This window comes from Saimiri boliviensis, chromosome 21 (genome assembly GCF_048565385.1).
Source record: "Saimiri boliviensis isolate mSaiBol1 chromosome 21, mSaiBol1.pri, whole genome shotgun sequence".
Taxonomy (NCBI): domain Eukaryota; kingdom Metazoa; phylum Chordata; class Mammalia; order Primates; family Cebidae; genus Saimiri; species Saimiri boliviensis.
The window spans coordinates 34429450-34451008 of NC_133469.1; the positions used below are offsets into that span (position 1 = coordinate 34429450).

Consider the following 21559-nt stretch of genomic DNA (forward strand, 5'->3'; position numbering starts at 1 on the left):
AGGCCTCAGCCTCAGAAAGAACTGTTACTCTTTTGCTAATTACCAACAGTGATCCACTGACCCCAGTTCAGGCCTCAGTTTCCCCATCCATACAACAAGGGGACTGGATGATCATTCATTTGGCTTCCAGCTAGAACTTGTAATAATGGTGATGATGGTGACGATGATGGTGATGACATTTGCCAAAAACTCACCATGTGCCAGACTTGATGCAAAAATTATTAAATTTGACTGGCTCCCTTAATCTGCACAATATCCCAATATTCCCATGTGGCAGGCTCGATTGTTAACCCCATTTTCATAGTTGAGGGCATGCGAGCCGTGCGCAGTTGGAAAGGAGCTGAGCTGGGAGGGAAGGAGGACCCCATCCCAGAGTCACATGGATCTGGGTCGGGACCCATGTTCTGCTGTTTCTAGCCGTGTGACCCTGAGCAAGTCACTTGCCCTTTCTGTGCCACTGTCTCCTCTGATGCCCACTTCCCCTAAGGGCTGCCGTACGGTCCAAAGGAGGCAACGAACCATGCCTGGTGCACAAAGAGCACACCGCAGTCATCAAGCATTGCTCCACATCAAATGCAGCATTATCTGTGACTGGGATTTGAACCCAGTTCATCTGATTCCATGCCCTCTGGGTAAGTCCTTGTGGTACCAGGAGGTGATATGCTGCAGGGGGTCCAGGGCTCCAGGCAGATTCAGGTCATCCCGTAGAGGAGCCAGATGGCCACAGCTGCATCATAGGACAGCCAGGTGCTCAGAAAGCAGCCTGCTCAGCTCCCTGCCAGACATTCTCCCCTCACCTGGCCAGCAGCCTCTGCCCACAGGAGCTTCCTCTGTGCCCCTCACCAAATGCTCTCGGTCCCCTCTGCAAGGCCCAGTTTGAATCCCGCTCTGCCTCCAGGGGTGGGGACGCCCTGGGACCAGGTCCTCAACATCAGTCCCGTCCTTGGAGGCTCCAGAGCTGCTGTCCACCCTGAGCTCCCAGGGGACCATGACACTGTCGTTTGCCAACTGTCCTGCACCTTTGCTCTTCTGGTATCAGCCATGGCAGTCTAATCTTCACCCTTAGCACCTTCAAGCTGATGCCACATGCCCCAGCCAGGTGCTTCCCACCTACAATCTCTTTGGAGTCACTTGGCTGGTAGGGGACAGAGGCAGGATTTGAACCCAAGACTGTCTAAAGTCCACACTTTTTTTTTTTTTTTTTGAGACAGAGTCTCACTCTGTTGCGCAGGTTGGAGTGTAGTGGCACAATCCTGGCTGACTGCAACCTCCACCTCAGGTTCAAGCAATTCTCCTGACTCAGCATCCTGAGTAGCTGGGATTACAGGCACGTGCCACAGTGCTTGGCTAATTTTTTTTTTTTTTGTATTTTTAGTGGAGACAGGGATTCACCATGTTGGCCAGGCTGGTCTCGAACGCCTGACCTCAAGTGATCTGCCCGCCTCGGCCTCCCAAAGTGGTGAAATTATGGGCATGAGCCACTGCACCCAGCCAAAGTCCACATTCTTAACCATCCTCCTAATTCTCCTCGATCCCTGCTCCAGGCAACACTTCCCTGATTCCCCGACCTTCTCGGGGAAAGGGTCTGGTCCAGCCCCTGTTGGACCGTTCGGCTCTGAATCTCAACCGGAACTGGAAGTGGAGCCATCTTCACTCCAGCACGCTCCTGTCTCAAATCACTTGTTGAATGAATGAATGAATGTGCTAGTTGCCTCTATCTGAGAGTGGGAGGGTCAGAGGACCCAGAGAGGATGGGGTGCCTTGGTCCTCTTTGCCTGAAACAAAACTGGAGAATTTTTCATTCATTTGTGACAGGGTCTCACTCTGTCACCAAGGCTGGAGTACAGTGGTGTGACCATGGTTCACTGCACACTTGACCTCTTGGGCTCATGCAGTCCTTCCACCTCAGCCTTCTGAATAGCTAGGACTATAGGCACTCACTATCATGCCTGGATACTTTTTTTTTTCTGTAGAGATGGGGTCTCACTATGTTGCCCAGGCTGGTCTTGAACTCCTGGGCTCAAGTTATCCTCCCCTCTCAGCCTCCCAAGGTGCTGCAATTACAAGTGTGAGTCACTGGGCCTGGCCCATTCATTTTTTTTTGACAGAGTTTTGTTCTTGTTGCCCAGGCTGGAATGCAATGGCGTGACATTGGCTTACTATAGCCTCGGCCTCTCGGGTTCAAGCGATTATCCTGCGTCAGCTTCCTGAGTAGCTGGGATTACAGGCATGTGCCACCACATCCAGCTAATTTTGTATTTGTAGTAGAGATGGAGTTTCTCTATGTTGGTCAGGCTGGTCTCAAACTCCCAACGTCAGGTGATCCACCCGCCTTGGGTTCCCAAAGTGCTGGGATTTTTTTTTTTTTTTTTTTTTTTTAAAAAGAGAGATCTTGCTCGGTTGCCCAGGCTGGAGTGCAGCGGCATGATCATGGCTCACTATCGTCTTGACATCCCAATCACGGGTGATCCTCCCTCTTCAGTCTCCCAGGTAGCTGGGACCACATGCGTATATCACCACACTCAGCTAATATTTGTAGAGACAGAGACCCCTTACATTGCCCAAGCTGGTCTCGAACTCCTAGTCTCAAGTGACGTTCTCTCCTTTGCCTCCGAAAGTGCTGGGATTATAGGCCTGAGCCACCACATAGGCTTTACGTCTAACTTCTTCTTGGCTGTGGTCCAGGGGTCTTGTTTTCTGAGTCCTGACGATCCCCATCACATGCTTCCAGGTTGACTCACTCCTCGTACAACCCTCTGACCCAGCGCTCTCCACAGCTATGTCCGCAACTCTCCACATAGGGTGTTTGTTGAGCCACTTCCTTTCCTACAGAGGCCACCAATATCTTTCTGTGGCATGTGAGACCCACTTCAGATAAATGTGAAACTTTGGAATCCATGAAAGGCATAATTCACTTCTCTGTCAAGGGATACAGCTCACTGGTCAGAAATTGTATCTGTTCTCTGAGGAACCATTGCATTCAGCCCCTCCTGGCTGACTTCCAGCCCCCCCCTGCTGTGTCTTCATTTCTCTCAAATCCCCCCACCACCTGATCAGGTCTCCTTAAAGACCCTGTCTTTGCCCTCAGAGAACACCCCATGCTCTACCTCAAACTCTCCCCGCACTTCTGGCCCTGCATCCCTCATTCTCACTCTACCTAGACTAGCACTTGCTAGTGGAGCGCTGGGGTGTCACCGCTTTGGAGAAGAGGTTTAAAGGTCTCCATATCCAGGAGCCGGCTCTGATATCTCACCCCACCCGCCTAAGGCTGATCATTAACCCAGAACTTATATAAAGATGGGTCCTGCCTGGAATGGTATAGCGCTGCTGCAGCCATGGCCAGCACGGTTAGCCCCAGCACCATGGCTGGGACCCCAGAGCCACCTCCATTGTCTGATCGAATCCAAAATGCTGCCGACATCTCAGTCATTGTCATCTATTTTCTGGTGGTGATGGCTGTTGGGCTGTGGGTAAGTGGAATCCCAGTGGCTTTTAGGGTGGGCACAAGGTTTGGGAGGGGGTATCTTAAGAGGAGGAAGGGGTGTGGTTGTGACAAAGTTTTTCACAGATGTCACTGTGTTATTATCAGAGTCATTTTCTTGTGTGTTGCATAAATAATTCCTAAAATGAGCTAACTTACTCTCCTAACAATCCCACTGTGTGCACAGAGCCAGCACCGGGACCTTCAGATTTACTTTGCATCCCCAGTACCTGGTATAATGAACAAAGATGTTATTTTTATTATTGCATTTCTTTGACTGTCTTTTGTTTGTTCATTTTCTGACTTAGTGAGTTGGACTCTTAATTCGTTTATGTTGATTTTTCTTTTTAATCATGAGTTTGAGGCTGCAAATTTTCTTGCAAGCATGGCTTAGTGATACCTCACATGATTTTCGTGAGAATAATCAGAGCCGTTAAGACAGAAGTTAAGGATTACGTCTTTTTAAAGTCCTTCCAGCTCTGGGTTTTTATGAAGGGATTGCTTTTCAAGTCCTCTAAAATCTGATGCTACAGAACAGTTTCCAGGAAAATGTTTCTGTAGGAGTGCTGAAGTCACCCCTCTCGGCACCCTGGCCAGAGCCTCTGGGATGTCTGGGTGTGCCTGCTGCTGCTTGACCCTCACCTATCTTCCCTTCCATTCAGGCAATGCTGAGGACCAACCGAGGCACTATAGGAGGCTTCTTCCTTGCTGGTCGTGATGTGGCCTGGTGGCCGGTAAGTGGACCAGTTTCCTGGAGATAAATTTCCTGGGTGTGTGCTTAAAAGTGAACGTAGGCCGGGCACGGTGGCTCACACCTGTAATCCCAGCACTTTGGGAGGCCGAGGCTGGCGGATCATCTGAGATCAGGAGTTTGAGATCAGCCTGGACAACATGGTGAAACCCCGTATCTACTAAAAATACAAAAATTAGCTGGGTGTGGTTGTGCATGCCTGTAATCCCAGCGACTCAGGAGGCTGAGGCAGGAGAATCGCTTGAACCTAGAAGGCAAAGGTTACAGTGAGCCAAGATCGCGCCACTGCACTCCAGCCTGAGCAACAAGAGTAAAACTCCATTGCCAAAAATAAAAAAAAAGTGAATGTAAAAACATTTAGAATGTTGACTATTTCTGATGTACACTGGTTGCCTACTCACTGGGGCTCCATTCCTAAATCCCTGACATCATGGCTCCTTCCTGTAATTCCAGGACATTACAATACGTCGCCTATTATGACAGCAGGTCCACTCTGGCATTGAAGGACCCCAGTTCAGCCCTACTTCATATTCTTTTCTCCTGCTCCTATCAAGCATCGTCTCCTGGCTTCTTACAAGCTCTGCACACTCCTGCTTTGCTCCCAGTCCAGAGCTGATGCTGGCCGTCTTGTTAGGATTGGCCTCCCAACCTCTGCTCCCCTCCTTCAATGCCCCACCCCACCCCTTCCTCATCTGAGGAGCCTCCCAGCTCTCTCCATGGGTCTTCATGTCCCATGCAGTTATTGGCTGTGTCCCCTGTGATGGTGCTAATGCTGATGCCTCTTGATTCTTGCCCAGTGGGTGTTCTTGTGGGGTTTTGATATGCGGCCCCCACAGCCAGGGTCCCACTGCAGGAGAGGCTGCATCTTCCCCTGTCCACCTGCAGAGTGTCACCTCGGCATCGCATTATACAGTGGGTGCTTAGCAAATGCTTTCTTCACAGATCTGACTCATTTTCTAAATGGTATGAAGGGAAGTAGAGATGGGGAAATGTTCTAGCTGGGGTGATTGAGGCAGAACAACTGGAAGTTTAAAATGAATTTTATTTGGGGCATCCAATCAGTCCTTTTTAGGACTATTAATGAAACATATAAGGCTCAAGCGATCTTGAAGCCACAAACCAGCTAACCCCATCCTCTGGCCCCATGGAGCCGAGTAGAAAAAGTGATTTTACAGAGCCCTTAAAAAGTGGGGAAAGCAGCAGCACTGCAGGGTCCCACACCCCATTTCTCTTCTGCTGGAACTGGTGCTGACCCATGCCCACTCAAGAGACCACACTTGATCTCTGGGTCCAAAGAACAGCAGGTGCTGTGATGGTGAGGGAATGAATAAGAGGGTCTCATGGCTGGAAGGATGGAGAGAAATTTCCTGCTAGGCAGCTTTGGGGTCCCTGCAGCTGACTAAAGGGACAAGAGCTGATGGGAGGTCTGGCAGTGCTTGGCCAAGGACAGGCTCAACCCAGAGCATTTCAGTAGATTGACCAATGCTCCCCCCAAGGCAGGGGCCAACAAGCTTTTCTGTAAAAGGCCAGATTAGACCTATTTTAGGGTTTTCAAGCCATATAGTCTGCTGCAGCCACGCAACCTTGCCATTGTAGGACAAAAACCAGCCCCAGTCCATATGGAAAACCAATGAGTGTGGCTGTGTTCCAGACACTGAAATTTAAATCATATAATTTCATTTTTAGTTTCCATCTTACAAAATATTATGCTTATTTAGATTGTTAACCATTATTTAATAACGCAAAGATGGGACAAAACAGTCTTGGCTCATGGGCCACGTAGAAACTGACTATGGGCTGGATTAGCTTGGGGGCAGACATTTGCTTGACTCCTGCTCTAAGGAGTAGTGACCAAAACATCTCAGCATCTGCCTGTTTTCAAAAAGTCTGATTTGGGTCTTTTAACTCCAATCCTAGTTTGTTATCTTGCATTACAGATGGGCGCCTCTCTCTTTGCCAGTAACATCGGCAGTGGCCACTTTGTGGGGCTGGCTGGGACAGGAGCAGCTTCAGGAGTCGCCACTGTAACATTTGAATGGACTGTAAGTGACATCATAGGCTTTTTCCTTTGAATCAAAACCATATCCAGTGTCTTAGTATGTTTCATGCTGCTCTGACAGGATATCACCGGCTGGGTAATTTATAAAGAACAGAAATGTCTCTTACAGCTCTGAAGGCTGGGAGGGGCAAGGGCTGAGGGACACACATCTGGCAAGGGTCTTCTTGTTTTGTCATCCTATGATAGAAGGTGGAAGGGTACTGGGGTATGAGAGAGAGGGAGAGTAAAAGAAAGCGAGAGAGAGAAAGCGAGAGAGAGAAGAAGAGGAGAAAAGGGAAGAGAGTGAAACTCATTTGAAAAATCAGAAACCCCCTCCTACTATAACTGATCACTGCCTCGATAACGACATCCATCTGTGCTAACAACATCCATCTATTCATGAGGGAAGAGCCCTCATGACCTAATCACTCCTCAATGGTCTGACCTCTCAATACTGTTACACCGAGGATTAAGTTTCCAACACACGAACTTGGTGAGACACACTGAAACCAAAGCATCCAGGTATATTAATGAAAGTCATATCCCATGTTTTTCTGGAAATCTGTACAGAATGTTTTCCTCTTTCATTTTCTGTCTTTCTTCTAGTTCACTTCTTGGGTTTTTATTTTCTTATTTGTTATCTTTTTCTTTGCCAATTTAAGTTCTGGGATATATGTGCAGAACATACAGGTTACCTAGGTATACATGTGCCATGGTGGTTTGCTGCACCTAGCAACATGCCATCTGGTTTTACGCCCCACGTGCATTAGGCATTTGTCCTCCCCTTACCTCCCATCCGCTGACAGGCCCCAGGGTGTGATGTTCCCCTCCCTGTATCCATGTGTTCTCATTGTTCAACTCCCACTTGTAAGTGAGAACAGGTGGTGTTTGATTTCTGTTCCTGTGTTAGTTTACCGAGAATGATGGCTTCCACCTTCATCCTTGTCACCGATAGGCGAGCGCCACCATACCCAGCTAATTTTTTTTCTTTTTTTCTTTTTTTTTTTTTGAGACAGAGTCTCACTGTGCCACCAGGCGCCAGGCTGGAGTGCAGTTGCGCGATCTCAGCTCACTGAAACCTCCTCCTCCTGGGTTCAAGAGATGCTCCTGCCTCAACCTCCTGAGTAGCTGGGACTATAGGCACGCGCCACCACGTCCAGCTAATTTTTGTATTTTAGTAGAAACGAGGTTTCACCATGTTGGCCAAGATGGTCTTGATCTCTTGACCTTGTGATCCCCCTGTCTCGGCCTCCCAAAGTGCTGGGATTACAGGTGTGAGCCCCCATGCCCAGCCCAATATTTGTATTTTTGTTTTTTAGTAGAGATGAGGTTTCACCATATTGGCCAGGATGGCATCAATCTCTTGACCTTGTGATCCACTCACCTCAGCCTCCTAAACTGCTGGGATTACAGGTGTGAGCCACCACGTGTGGCCAAAACCTATAATGTTTTAAGAAAGTTTACAAATTTGTGTTGGGCTGCATTCAATGCCAGCTTGGACCACAGGATGGACAAGTCTGCTCTAGCACATGGCTGGACATGTGATGGATGTGCCGCCAATAGTTCTTGAGTTGCCTGAGTCTTTCTGTTCTTTTATGTTACTCTTTCTGATGTTTTCACATACGTGCATGTGCACAATGGGCAGAAGAGGATGCCTGTGTAAAGGAAAGTTGGATCATAGTGAAAGTTTAAACAGACTATCCTAGGTTGCACTCAAAGTGACCTTGAGTAATCACAAATGCCTGTGCCCCTCCCCTGTTGAAGATTCTGCCCCTACTTTTACTTTAGTAATATCTGGGAGTCCAGGATGGATCCAGCCTCCAGATATGCCCTATGGCTGAAGCTTTGTTTTAATAGTGCCATGGACACTAGAATGAAGTCAGTCTCCAGAGTCACGGCCAGAATGACCTATGGACCAAGTGGGTGTGACAAGCAGGCTGCAGAGAACTCAGACAACTCCTGTGACTATGATCTTGGGCTCCCTTAATCTCTGTAAGGCTCAAGTTTCCCCTCTGTAAGATAAGCATAACTGTGCTGCTCACATCTGCCTCACTTAGACTTGAGAGCAGCATAAGTGATATATGAAAAGACTCTTTGTAAAAATTGCACATTTATGCTAGATTATATTATTACCATCATTGGATGTGGCAAGACTTGGGGAGCACTAGGGATATTCTATTTCCAGATTCCTTTCTCATTGCTCTGTTACTCTATCATTTATGCAATCCTTTGGCAAAGATTATATGACCTTGTAGGGGTTCCACTGGGATCAGATCCCTTATATTTTTTCCCTTTTTCACCACACATACTTTGTGGCAACTTAAGCCCCAGAAAATGGTGGCCCCTGAGTTATAGAAACAGAAAAAAAGGAACTCACAGTTATCTCAGGATAATTGTTTGAATGGGATAGGATTAAGCCAACTTTTTTTTTTTTTTTTTTTTTTTTTTTAATTTTCAGACTCAGAGGTCATATAAGGACAAGCTCCACAAGCCAAGCCTCTTTAACATCTCACTCTCTTATTTTGGTTCCTCATAGTCCTCAATAATGTTGCCGATTCTTGGATGGATCTTTGTCCCCATCTATATCAAGGCAGGGGTGAGTATCTGTTACCAAAAGGCCAGAGTTCAGTTTTAGGCGCTGCTGCTCGCTGCACAGAAAGTCAATCACTGAGACAATGAATATTGCCAGGATAAAAGGCTTTTTGGGGTGCTGCAGCCAAAGAGATGGGAGCTCAGTCTCAAATCCGTCTTCCTGATAGACTAAAATAAGGGGTTTATATAGCAGGGAAGATATGTAACCACGTGTGGGAAACAGGGATGAGGGGACGGATAAGAAAGAGCAGTCAGTCAACAGGAGGCAGATAGTGGGTTAGACAATTATAAAAGGTGAGGGGTCTGGCTTCTCATTGTTCACGTGTGGTGATCTCGTGAGTTTCAGCTCTTTGACCCAATCCAGGAGGCCTGATTATTGATTTTTCTGAAAGGAACTGAGATAAGACAAACCTAACTTTCTCCAAGACTGGGAGGATCAGTTTCTATGCTTATTCAAAGAAACCACAGATACCAATTCTATGGGATGATTGGGCCAGTTCCATATCCATAGGTATTCTGGGTAAACCTGAAAGGTGTATCTTTCAGGCATTCATTCATTCACTCTTTCTCTTCAATCATGAAACCTGGGTTTCTGTCATTCACCTGGCCTATTGCTAGTAACATACAGAAGACAAAAATCAAATTTCTTGCCTAGAGATGTTTCCAGTATAGAATGTGGCCACAACCAGTTGGGAAATCAGTGGTGTCCCTGCATAATGACCCTGGAGCAGAGATGACAGGTTTGATGGCAGAGTAAAGATGAAGGCAGTGGAGGGGGAGGATTATGATCAGCTTGAGGGCTGGGGTGCTTGAGGCCACCATTAATGGAGCCAGGGATTCCAGATTAGAGGTAAATGATGGATGAAAAGGAGAGTGATGATTTCACTTTGCAACAGGGTAAGTGTTTGGTGCATTCTGGACACTAAGGTGGAGACACCCAACTGGCACTGGGAAAGTGAGATCTACAGATAGGTCAGGAGAGAGACTTTGGCTGGAGTTATCAATGGGCGTGCCCTTCTCTTCAGAAGCATGGTTTAAGAATCCACTTTCTGCCAGTCACTGTGCAAGGTATCAGGTCTACCTCTATGGATAAGAAGCCATGGTTTCATCACAAGGAAGGGGCCATACACAGCACTTTCACTTACAGGTGCTTAGGAAATGCTGAATAATCTGAACACACAGGGACTTAAGGGTAAGTTCCTGTCAATGTCTGTCTCTGCAGGTGATGACCATGCCAGAATATCTCAAGAAGCGGTTTGGCGGGGAGCGACTCCAGGTCTACCTCTCCATCCTCTCCCTCTTCATCTGTGTGACTTTGTCAATCTCTGTGAGTTTAGAGCCTCCTGACATTTTAGCTTCAAGAGGTTGTCAGATGGCGCCAGAGGGCTGACATGAGAGAGCTGGATGTGTACACTGTCAACAGCCTTTCAAGGGTCAAGCCATACGGATGTCTTAAAGTCTCAGGGGTGTCTCTTCCAAGTCTTATGGGGAAAAAGGGAGCTTCAAAGACCCTGTGTTCATAGAGTGGTAGACTTTTAAGTCATGAGAGACTCCAGGGTATAAATCTGCCCTCTCATCAAGGATATGAAAAAATGAATGTACAAAAAGAACAAAATGTCTTGTTCAAGTCACATAGCTCTTTAGTAAAGGGAAGACTTCTCTGGCCTCCTGCTTTTTCCAACTCAAGATAACCTTTACATTTTTTCTCAGAGCATGTCCAAGTTTACATTTTCATTTTCAGTTTGATTAAGCCACAAGGAAAGTACTTTGTATTATTATACTGATTTTTCTTAAATTCATTCTACTTTATCTAAGACCACCATGGTAAGACACATGTCACAAATAAGTGTTAAAAAAAATTAAAGTACTTTTTAAGTACTCTTTTATAAAGTTACAATTTTGGGGCCAGGTGTGGTGGTGCATGCCTGTAATCCCAGCACTTTGGGAGGCTGAGAAAGGTGAATCACTTGAGGTCAGGAGTTTGAGACCAGCCTGGCCAACATGGTAAAACCCCATCTCTACTTAAAATACAAAAATTAGCCAGGCATGGTGGTGCACACCTGTAATTTCAGCTACTTGGGAGGCTGAGGCAGGAGAACAGCTTGAACCCAGGAAGCAGAGGTTGCAGTGAGCCGAGATCACACCACTGCACTCCAGTCTGGGAGACACGAGATGCCATTTCAAAAACAACAACAGAAGTTACATTTTTTGAAGATAATCAGTGAGGAAAGATGGAAGGAATCTAGAGATTCAGCAGCACATGTAAAAAACAAAGGCTAACTTATTTGCTCCTCATGTGTCAGTCACTAATGAAATCATCTCAAGTTTACAATCTAGGCAGGTGTCTCAGTTTCTGAGAGAAAAGCTGACCTTTCCTATTGCTCCTGTCAAACTGAGTCATTGTTGGAAGTGAACCAGCTGTTTAGATTAGATGGCATGAGCCTTCCCGATGCAATGTGAGCATTGCCCAGCAATGACTGCATATTATTGAGCTTTGTGTTGGTGTAGTAAAGATTCCTGAGTTCACCATTTGGCTAAGGCAGTAAGATGGGAAGGTTAGGCGAGGCAGAGGGAAGCAGAGGAGCTCACAGGTGTCAGGGGCTTAGGGTTCACACATTCCTCAAATTGTTGGACTTGCTAATCTCCCAGTTCTCCTGTGGTGCTGACATCTACAGCTGTATGGTTTGGAGGAGGAGAAGCAGGCATGAAGGCAGAGAACAGAGGACAATGCACAGCGAAAGAGCCCTCAAGGGATGCAAATACCCAGGTTGGAGGGTTACTGGTGGATGGGGAGGGACAGAGTGTTGGTGAGCTGGGTGTGGGTGCAGGGAAGCCATTTGTGTGTCTGTGGCTGTGCAGAGTCCATGGTTGGCTGAAAAGACACCTTAGCAGGAGTCCATTCTTACCTGCAGGTTTATGTTTTAAGTGACATTAATCATGATTAATCTTAGACATGACCTTCTGTATACTCTTAGACTCTGATAACAGATTGTGTCCTTGTTACTTATTAAACAGATAATTATGAGAGGTTAGGACAGGACAGTTTTCATAGGTCTCCTCTGCCCAGATTGGAAAAAGGTCATCCTGTTCACTGGTTCTCAACCTGCAGTAACATGTGCATTGAGCTTTGATACAAACTATTATCTAATCTACAGCCTTTATTCAGATATTTACTATTGTTTTTAACACAGTCCTTTATAGCAAAAGAATCACTGCAATTCCTCTTTACTATGAAAAATAATTTATAATCATTGTTAGTGTAATTAATGCCACTGAATTATATACTTAAATGGTTAAAATAAATTTTATGTCATATATGTTTCACCACAATTAAAAAAAATGTCATTGGTGACTGAGCCTAGTGACTTCTGCCTATAATCCCAGCACTTCTGGAGGCTGAGGCAGGAGGATCACTTGAGGCCAGATGTTCCAGACCTGCCTGGGCTAAACAGTGAGACCCTTGTCTCTCCCCCACCCCGCCCCAAAATTTATATTTAGCCAGGTATGGTGGCTCACTTGAGCCCAGGAGTTGAATTACAGTGAGCTAAGATCATGCTACTGCACCCCAGCTTGAGTGATCTGGAGTAGTGCCTATCTCTTTAAAAAAAATTCATTGATACTGTCAACTACTTACATGTAATTTCAAAACCATGAATTTAATTATTTGATAGTAGTATATAATAGAAAAAGGTCAAGGAATTCATAAGATAAAATTGTGTTTTAACATGGAAATGATTAAGTAGAACTACACAAAAAATCAAAGTGCTGTGGTGTAATAATCGCCCCTCTGTGGATGAGTATAAAATCAGTATGAATGAAAATAGCTACAAATGCAGACAGAGGCAGATATGCACGAGGGGCACCACCACAGGCAACACTCTTTTTCTGAAATGGTGAACATTTTTTTAAAAGTGAAATCTTCCCTCAATACTAGTTGGTATTCCTGAAAAACCCCAATGTGCAATAGAGTCAGGTGGGATGATAAAACGTTAGGTTTTATTTCAAATCTTAGAGAAAAATACAACCATCTCCTGCTACACCTGTTTCCAGCCCCAAGTTCTACAAAGAAACAGAGTCTTGCTCTATCTCCCAGGCTGGAGTGTAGTGGTGCAACCTTGGCTCACTGTAACCTCTGCCGCTGTTTCAAAAGATTCTCCTGCCTCAGCCTCCCCAGTAGCCAGGATTACAGGCATGTACCACCATGTCTGGCTATTTTTTTTTATATTTTTAGTAGAGATGGGGTTTCACCATGTTGGCCAAGCTGGTCTCAAACACCTAACATCAAATGATCCACCCACCTGGGCCTCCCAAAGTGTTTCTCACATGTCTAACTATTTGAGATTGTTACATACATCATTGCCCTTTAATCTTAAAAATTTCAGTGTAAATTTCCCCTAGATTTAACATTCACTGATGATTCTACCTGATCCAATGATTTTTACCTGATCAGTCTTTACTGTGGCAGTTGTAAAATGATAGATTTCTAAACTGAGTATTCCTGTATATTATTAATCCTAGAAGCAGGGATAATTTTTTGCAAAACCACAGCAGAATTATCAACTCAAGCAAACATAACATGGATAGAGTTATCTACCATTTAAATTCCAACTTTGTCAACTGACTCTGAAGTAATCCTATTTATCATCCTTTCTTCTCCAGTACAGGATGTGGTCTAGAGTCAGGTATTACACATTCAGTTGCCAAATGTCTTCAGCCTGCTTTCATCTGGAACATTTCTATGTACGCCTTTTCTGTCTTTGATGACACTGACATTTTTGAAGGATAGCATCCCTCCTCCACTCTTCTTAATATGACAATCTTTATTTTGGACTTGCCTGATATTTTTCATCATTGGATTCAGGTTATGCATTGTTCTTGGCTGGAATACTGCATAAGTGATGTGTCCTACCTAAAGTATCCTATCTAGAAGCATTCAATATCCATCTGTTCCTTAATGGCGATGTTAATTTTGATCACCTGATTGAAGCGTTGCCCAACTTCTCCAATATAGAATTATTGTTTTATTTTCCCCTGCAACAAATAAGCATTAGTGATTTATTTTCCCCTGTAATGAAAAGGATCTGTGCTAGATACTTTAAACCACTTAAATATTCAGTTCCTCTTCAAAATTTTCCAATAGATCCAGCATTGATAAATGATCTTATCAGATCCAATCTTTACTAGGATGGTTGACAAATTATTTTCCAACTCTAGCACTCCTTCCATAGTTCCCATCCAGCATTCAGCAGGCTACTGAGGGCAAGAGTTTTCCCTTCTCTATTTAGCTATTACTGATGTGGACTGATACATCCCTGTTTGTCATTGGTTTACAAATATTATTATATGTAGTTATTTTGACACTCATGCCATATTTGGCCAGTGAGAGCTCCCCAAACTGGATTCTGTGTAAAGGATAGGGCATAATCCCATCATTTTATTGAGCAATTTCTTAAATTCTGGCATAACAAAATGTTTCAGACTCATCTTGTACCAGCCCTCCTCCAGCCCTGGAATCACCTATTTTTCTGGGACATCCCTGGCTCCTTTAGTGGGGAAGGGTTTTAGAAACCAAAATCTAAGTGCTAAGTGTGCTTATTGACTTTTTTTCTTGACCCTATTAGCTGACAGAATTAGGAAATAAATGCATACATACACCCATATAAATGCACATCATGTAAATACATACATTCATATACACACATACATATAGTTTCTGGGCAACTATACACATACATATACATAGTTTACAAATCATGAGTTCACACTAATACCTCCAATTCCAATCCAGCTCTACAGAGTATTTTATTGCCTTCTGCCATTCTATATTCATATGTTCCTTCTTCCACAATTGAGAATCCTGACTCTCCACGTCATCAACACACACACACATGCACACACACACAATTTGTTTGCTCCATCCTATAATGCATCAAAAATGGTTTCAGAAATCTTCAGGACATTGGTCTGGGCAAAGATTTTTTTTGCTAAGACCTCAAAACCACAGATAATAAAAGCATAAGTTGACAAATGGCCTCAACTGATCCACCCACCTTGGCCACCCAAAGTGCTGGGATTATAGGCATGAGCCACTGTGCCTGGCCGAAACAAAAATAAGTAAATACTTTTAAAAAGAAAACGATTTCAGAATTGCCTCACCCATACTGCTACAAAGAACAAACTAAAAATGAATTCAGAACTTTTTTGCAGTTCTCCTCCATCCCCATCACAAAACTAGTGCATCAGTAAACATGGTGTTCCTCATTTTGCCAAATTTTGTTGCCACTTAATAGAAGTTTCTCCTCAGTGTAGGTCCCTGTTCTGAAAGGGAGCTTGGGCCATTAGTTTTGAGAGCTTGTTTGAACTGGACTACTCTGACCTCTTTCAAAACTTACCAAGGAGCCCTTAGAGTTGCAAAACCCCTTCCATGCTCTGCTGTAGTCCTGCAGTTGTCCCACCGTGCTTTCCAGTGGTCACCTGGTGGCTATGTGGGGATGTCTAACTCTAAGTTTCTGCAGATAAGCTGCTGTTTCTCTCTGCCTCCTCCCAGATCTTGCTGCCATGTAGGTTTTGTGGCTAAGGTTGATTTGCACCTGCCTTCTTGCCTTTTGAGCCTCGTGGAAATACCCCATCATCTAATTTTGTGGGTTTTGCAATATACTTGCACTGTCTAATGCAGAGATTCATGGAAGTTCACAAACTATGCTGCCACATTCACCCTTTTTCTAGAATGTTTTATCTATTCTAAGTGTTCCCCCACATATTTCATTAAGTAAAATCCCATGATAACAGTATTAACAATATGTTTAACCATATAAGCTTCTGAGTCACAATACACAGGTTTAAATCCTGAGCTTACCACTTTCTATCCACGTCATCCAGGACAAATTCCCTAAGCCTCAATTTCCTCAGATGTAAAATGATGATAATACCTACCTGACAGGTAGTTTGGGGACATGGAGAAGGGTAGGGGGTGAATTCTCTCAAGGTTTCAAGGAAGAGATAATCCCTTGGCAACTTAAGTTTTTCCAGAAGAGACAAAATATGTTACCCAATTCATCTCTTAAAACGGTTCTGTTTATAATTTTAGGAAAGTTAAAACAAACAGATAATTTTAAAAATTATCATTGGCAAACAAGAATACTAATTTTAACAATTTCCTGCTAGCTGTTACATATGTATACTAACATATATAACTAATCATATGTATGTATGTGTATATATATACATATATATACATATGTAACAGCTAGCAAGAAATTGTCCTGAATTATTCATGTTAATCATGCTGAGCCAAACACTGTAGATAGAAAAATGTCCTTCCTACTGAAATATGTTTGCCTTAGAGAGATTTCTAAGCTGATTAGTCTCCTTTTTTTTAATGGTTAGACCTAAGGGCCCCTAGGAGGGTCAGAGACACATGTATTTAATTGAATTCCAACCAACATCATGCATTTACAGCATAGTCTGCATAATCTAAATTAATTCTGCACTTCCCCCTCAATTTCATAAATAATCATAACTCCCCAATTCAAACAATTATAAATCATTGTTCCATATATCTATCTGGAATATATATGAAACAATGTTCTTTGGTTGCTTTCTATTTTTGTACACACTATCTTTTTTGTGTGTGTGAGATAGAGTCTCACTCTGTAGCCAGGCTGGAGGGCAATGGAGTGATCTCAGCTCATAGCAACCTCCACTTCCCAGGTTCAAGTGATTCTCCTGCCTCAGCCTCTCGAGTAGCTACAGGCACACGCCACCAAATTAATTTTTGTATTTTTAGTAGAGACAGAGGTTTACCATGTTGGCTAGGATGGTCTCAATCTCTTGACCTTGTGATCCGGCTCCCTCGGCCTCCCAAAGTGCTGGGACTACAGGCGTGAGTCACCACACCCAGGCTATTTTTGTATATATTTTCTATCCAATATATTAGGTTGTTGCAAAAGTAATTGCAGTTTTTGCCATTAATAAATTTTATAGTATGTGAAACACACACAATAGAATATATCCTCCATCACAGTCGAGGGGCTTTCTATAAGCAATTACTCAGCTTCTCTAAGCCTCACGATACAGAAAAAGTTCTCAGGACATGTCACCTCATTTAAAAAGCACCTCAACTGAGCAATGAACTAACTTCTATGAGAATATAGAAGAGAGTTAAGATAGTGAAAATTGTTTTTTGAGGCTTTATGAAAGGTATTACTCTGGGGCCGTCTCAGTGGATTCCTGAAAGATAAGTAGGAGTCTACCAGGAAAAGAAGGGTTGAGAAGAGTGGACACTGGAGCAGAGGAACCAGTGGCCTGAAATGCATGATTCCTTCTCATCCTGACTGTTCCCTTTTTAGTCAGATATATTTTCTGGAGCCATATTCATCCAGCTGGCCTTGGGATTGGACCTTTACCTGGCAATCTTCATCCTCTTGGCTATCACTGCTGTTTATACCATCACCGGTGAGTATGTTGGATATTTTGTTCACTCAGGGTGTCTTCTGCTGAGCCCAACCCACAGCATTCTCGGCGTTAGCTGTGTCAATGCCGAGGTAAAGACACCATTTCATTCCCACTATGTGAGTCAAGCACAGCACCAGAAACACAACTAGAGCATATAAAACAGGTAATTTGGTTCAACTATGAGTTTGGTACCCAGATTGGCACTTAGAATTCAGTGTATCATCCACAAGGAAACAGCAGCTCAGATAGGAGACTGGCAAATGCAAGGTGAGGTTCAAATGAACACTAGGATGCCAGGGCATGGCCATGGCCGTGAATGGCATAGTTGAAAGAGGAAATCTGGGGCACTGGATTGCTGGCAGGAGATGGTGGGTGGTAATAGTCAAAGCAGGCCCTCATGAACCAGGTATGTTGATATGCTTCTCATGTATATTAACTTATAAAAATTAAACAATACCAGCTGAGTTGGAAAACCTAAGGAAAAATACCAGCTAGGACAATTTTGGGGCCATTTTGGTGCATTTGAACTGTCAACCTAAAATAAGCAACTCTCCAAAATGAGGTGTTTCTTCAGGAATAGTGAGGGTTTGCAAACCAGGATACATGTGCTATGGCAGACCATAGGCACTTCCAAGGGGGTTGGGGCAAGGGGAGACTCATAAAGACAGAGAGGGAGAATGCACATAAGCTGTTCTGAAATAAAGGTGATCGTTTCACCTGCTTATTGCAGGAGGTGGTATTTGTTCATTGGTGGCATTGGCTGTTGCTAGGAGACAGTCTTCACAGAAGTGGCTTAACCAAAAAGTTCTAGCTGGGATTATGTCTTGCAACAGTTCCTGTTACAGGCATAGGTGTATGAGGGCCTACCTACATGGCCTCCCAGCCCCATTTCATTAGGGTTTGGCATAAGTGTCTCTATTCTGGAATAGAAAACTTTCACAGAGCATGTTTCAGAATAAGGGAGAGATAAAGGCGTGAGTTTTCAGGAGTCATCTTGTTTTCCCATGACACTCTCATAAAGGGAATATCTTGTTGACCGACAGCCTACTTAGTCTAGAATTGGAAAAGAGTTTTGGTTTTGTTTGTTTTTTTTTTTTTTTTCACTATAGCAAAAAACAAAACACAGAAACTGTATCTGGTATTGAATTAATGAAACAATGTTATGTTCCGGCACTAGAGCCAAAGTGGTTTTGCTGGATATTTTAGAAGAGGTGCACTGTGCTGAATGGGGGTCAACTGAGGGATTGTTAAGAGAAACCTTCATGGTATTAAAGTGCTGCCTTTTCCCCTACTTAATATCCAAAACTCACACAAAGATGAAATTTCACAGTAATTCACAGAAACTTAATCAGAGCAAGGCATGAGAAGTAGAACCAATGCTGAGGAGATCATGATGCCAGGACAAGCTTGTGGCTCACCCAGGAGATTTAGATATCTTCTGCTGCGTCATTTTCAGGGTTCTGGGTGGAGAAGAACCTAGTGGTGAAGGTAGTAAATACATGAGGACACACGGATAAAATGTCCTGGTTCTTTTCTCTCACCAGGGGGCTTGGCCTCGGTGATTTACACAGACACCCTCCAGACTATCATCATGCTGATTGGCTCTTTTATTCTCATGGCGTTTGGTAAGTGAGAACCCTGTGTGCAGTGCCCAGGGCCTGGAAATCATGGGACTTGTTTCTGTTCGGTCTGTCTGCTCTTTATTGGGATGCCTTCCAGTGCCATCTGGGCACATTTTCCAGTCGTTTATATAATCCCCATCACTGAAATCCCTGCCTGACTTCTTTCTTTATTATCTCAGCATGAGGAAATGGGTAGGGGAGGAGGAGAACATTACTTTCTTTTAAAAATCATCGCTTAGATAAGGTATCTCATTTAACCTTAATTTCTCTGTGTTAAGGACAGACAAAATCAGTACCACTGGGTTGATAATTTTACAGAAGCATTTGTGCATTAGATTCAAAGTCTGGAAACCTTTCATTTACATAGAATTTTTATGAAATGAAGGATTTAACAGTAGGAAAAAATCTGAGAACTGAATATTAGTTCAACTGAATAATACACAACCTATGTCTGTGTATTCCAACAATGTATTGTAGTGGATTTTTATCCAAAACATTCATAACCTCATTGTGACTATTCTGTATGAAAATCTATTATAATACATTATTACAGTACATAAATATAGGTTGGCTTTTTCTTCATAATGCTCATTTTATAGTATCAGTTCATTGCCATCAAACAATATTGATTTATTTACAGCTTGCCAATTTTTGTTTTCTCTTACTATGGTATCTATCTTTGCATAGGAAATCCATGAACACAGTAAAAAGGATATAGGGTGAAAGTAACTGTCTCTTCCCTGTCCTGTCAGCATGCTCTGCCCACTCAAGCTACACTGAATGCAATGATCCTGAATGTGCATGTATCTAATCACACAGCTTGTAGGTACATGTAGCAAAAACTCAAAGAACTACAAAGACAATAAATATGCAATGACAGTTGGTGTTTTTAAACCAATATAAATGCCTCTAGCTACATATGGCTACTGAAAACTAAAAACTGTTGCTTATTTCCCTAGCCCTATTTCAGGTGTACAATATGGCTAGTGGCTACCATACAGGACGGCATAAATACAGGACAGTTCTATCACTGCACAGTGCTACTCCAGAGGTTGTTAGCATCAATTCTTTGTGTACTTTCTATTCAGTTTCCCAGAACTTCTGTGCTGGTCTTATTCACGGTGCTTTGGTTTCTGGCCTCAGTGATGCACTCCCTGGGATCATGGTCTCTAGGCCTCAATTCTCCCATCTTTAGGATGAAGAGGGAGACTCTCATCTCCTAGGGTCTCCTATGTATTTTTGTTGCAAACCATATTTATCTAATCAAAGCAACTTCCTTGTATTGTCTGTACCCTCCACTCGGCTAAGTTCCTGCCTTGCACATTTATTTTGCACATGATCCCAGCACAGTGTTTTTCATATAGTAGGCCTTTAGCTAAATAATCAAGCAAATTAATGTTAACTCAACCCTGCAACTGTATAATCCCCTGATGAATTTTTCATCACTTAAAGCTATACTAAGGGACCCCAGATGCCTGAGCTCAGCTTTCTAAGAGCAAATACTATTCTCTTCTGCACCTGATTAGCCTTTCTAGATGCAAACAGGCTGAGTCTCATCATTTTCACTTTTCATGTCTAACCTGTCACCCCCAATTTCTGCTCATTATCTTTCTAATTTTTTATTGTAACAGGCAAAATTTGTGTTGCATCAGAAAACGAGATTGCATGTTAAGATCAGAAGAGCCAAACTCTGGGTCAAGAAGAGAGGCCTTTGGCTCCTGCTCTTTTCGGAGGAGCTGGGGCTTTCTGATGGCTGATTCTATGAGGCTCACCTTCTTAGCTCACCCTTCCAGTTTGCTTACGCTCTTAAATGGTTGGGATACATCAGGGTCAGCCTGTTGGATAACAGCTTCATTTTTATCTTAAAAGAGACACTAACTCAAAACTTCAAAGAGCAATATAGGAAGACAAGTCATAGTTATTTGCTTTGTGTACTTTGTGAAAGTCAATCTGATAGCATGGCCAATGCCAGTGGCGGTACCAGAAAGACATGGACCTGAGAGAAGACCACTGAGGATTCGACTGGGCTGATAGGAGGTGCTTGTGTACTTTCACCAAAAAATAGTCACCATAAACATTGGACGTCTTAGATTTCAGTAAGACATCTCATTTTACTCTGACACCTTTTCAGCATTTAACGAAGTTGGAGGTTACGAAAGCTTTACCGAGAAGTACATGAATGCCATCCCGTCCGTAGTCAAGGGGGACAACTTGACAATCAATGCCAGGTGCTACACACCTCGGGAGGACTCCTTCCACATCTTCCGAGATCCTGTCACTGGGGATATTCCATGGCCAGGAATTGTATTTGGAACGCCCATTACAGCTTTGTGGTACTGGTGCACAAATCAGGTGAAGTGTATGTGTTTGTGTGGGCATGTGTTTATGTGTTTCTTGTTCTTTCTTGTCTCATAGAAACATATCTAGTTTCTATTTTGCACACATATCATTTAAAGAGTCAAACAATTCTTCGTTGTTTTTTGAGATGAAGTCTCACTCACTCTGTCACCCAGGCTGGAGTGCAGTGGCATGACCACAGCTCACTGCAACCTCTGCCTCCCAGCTTCAAGCAATTCTTCCGCCTCAGCCTCCCAAGTATCTGGGATTACAGGCATGAGCCA

General features: G+C 43.6%; 1 protein-coding gene across 1 annotated transcript in view; it reads left to right on the forward strand.

The window, feature by feature from the left end:
- The first annotated feature begins 3335 nt into the window (after positions 1-3335).
- Positions 3336-21559, forward strand: part of SLC5A4 (solute carrier family 5 member 4) — a 40026-nt gene continuing 21802 nt past the window's right edge. Inside the window, exons 1-8 of the mRNA XM_003944893.3 lie at positions 3336-3470; positions 4144-4215; positions 6170-6274; positions 8807-8866; positions 10085-10189; positions 17211-17316; positions 18861-18941; positions 21070-21290. Coding sequence (XP_003944942.1) covers positions 3336-3470; positions 4144-4215; positions 6170-6274; positions 8807-8866; positions 10085-10189; positions 17211-17316; positions 18861-18941; positions 21070-21290 — 885 coding nt within the window. The remainder of the gene's footprint in view (positions 3471-4143; positions 4216-6169; positions 6275-8806; positions 8867-10084; positions 10190-17210; positions 17317-18860; positions 18942-21069; positions 21291-21559) is intronic.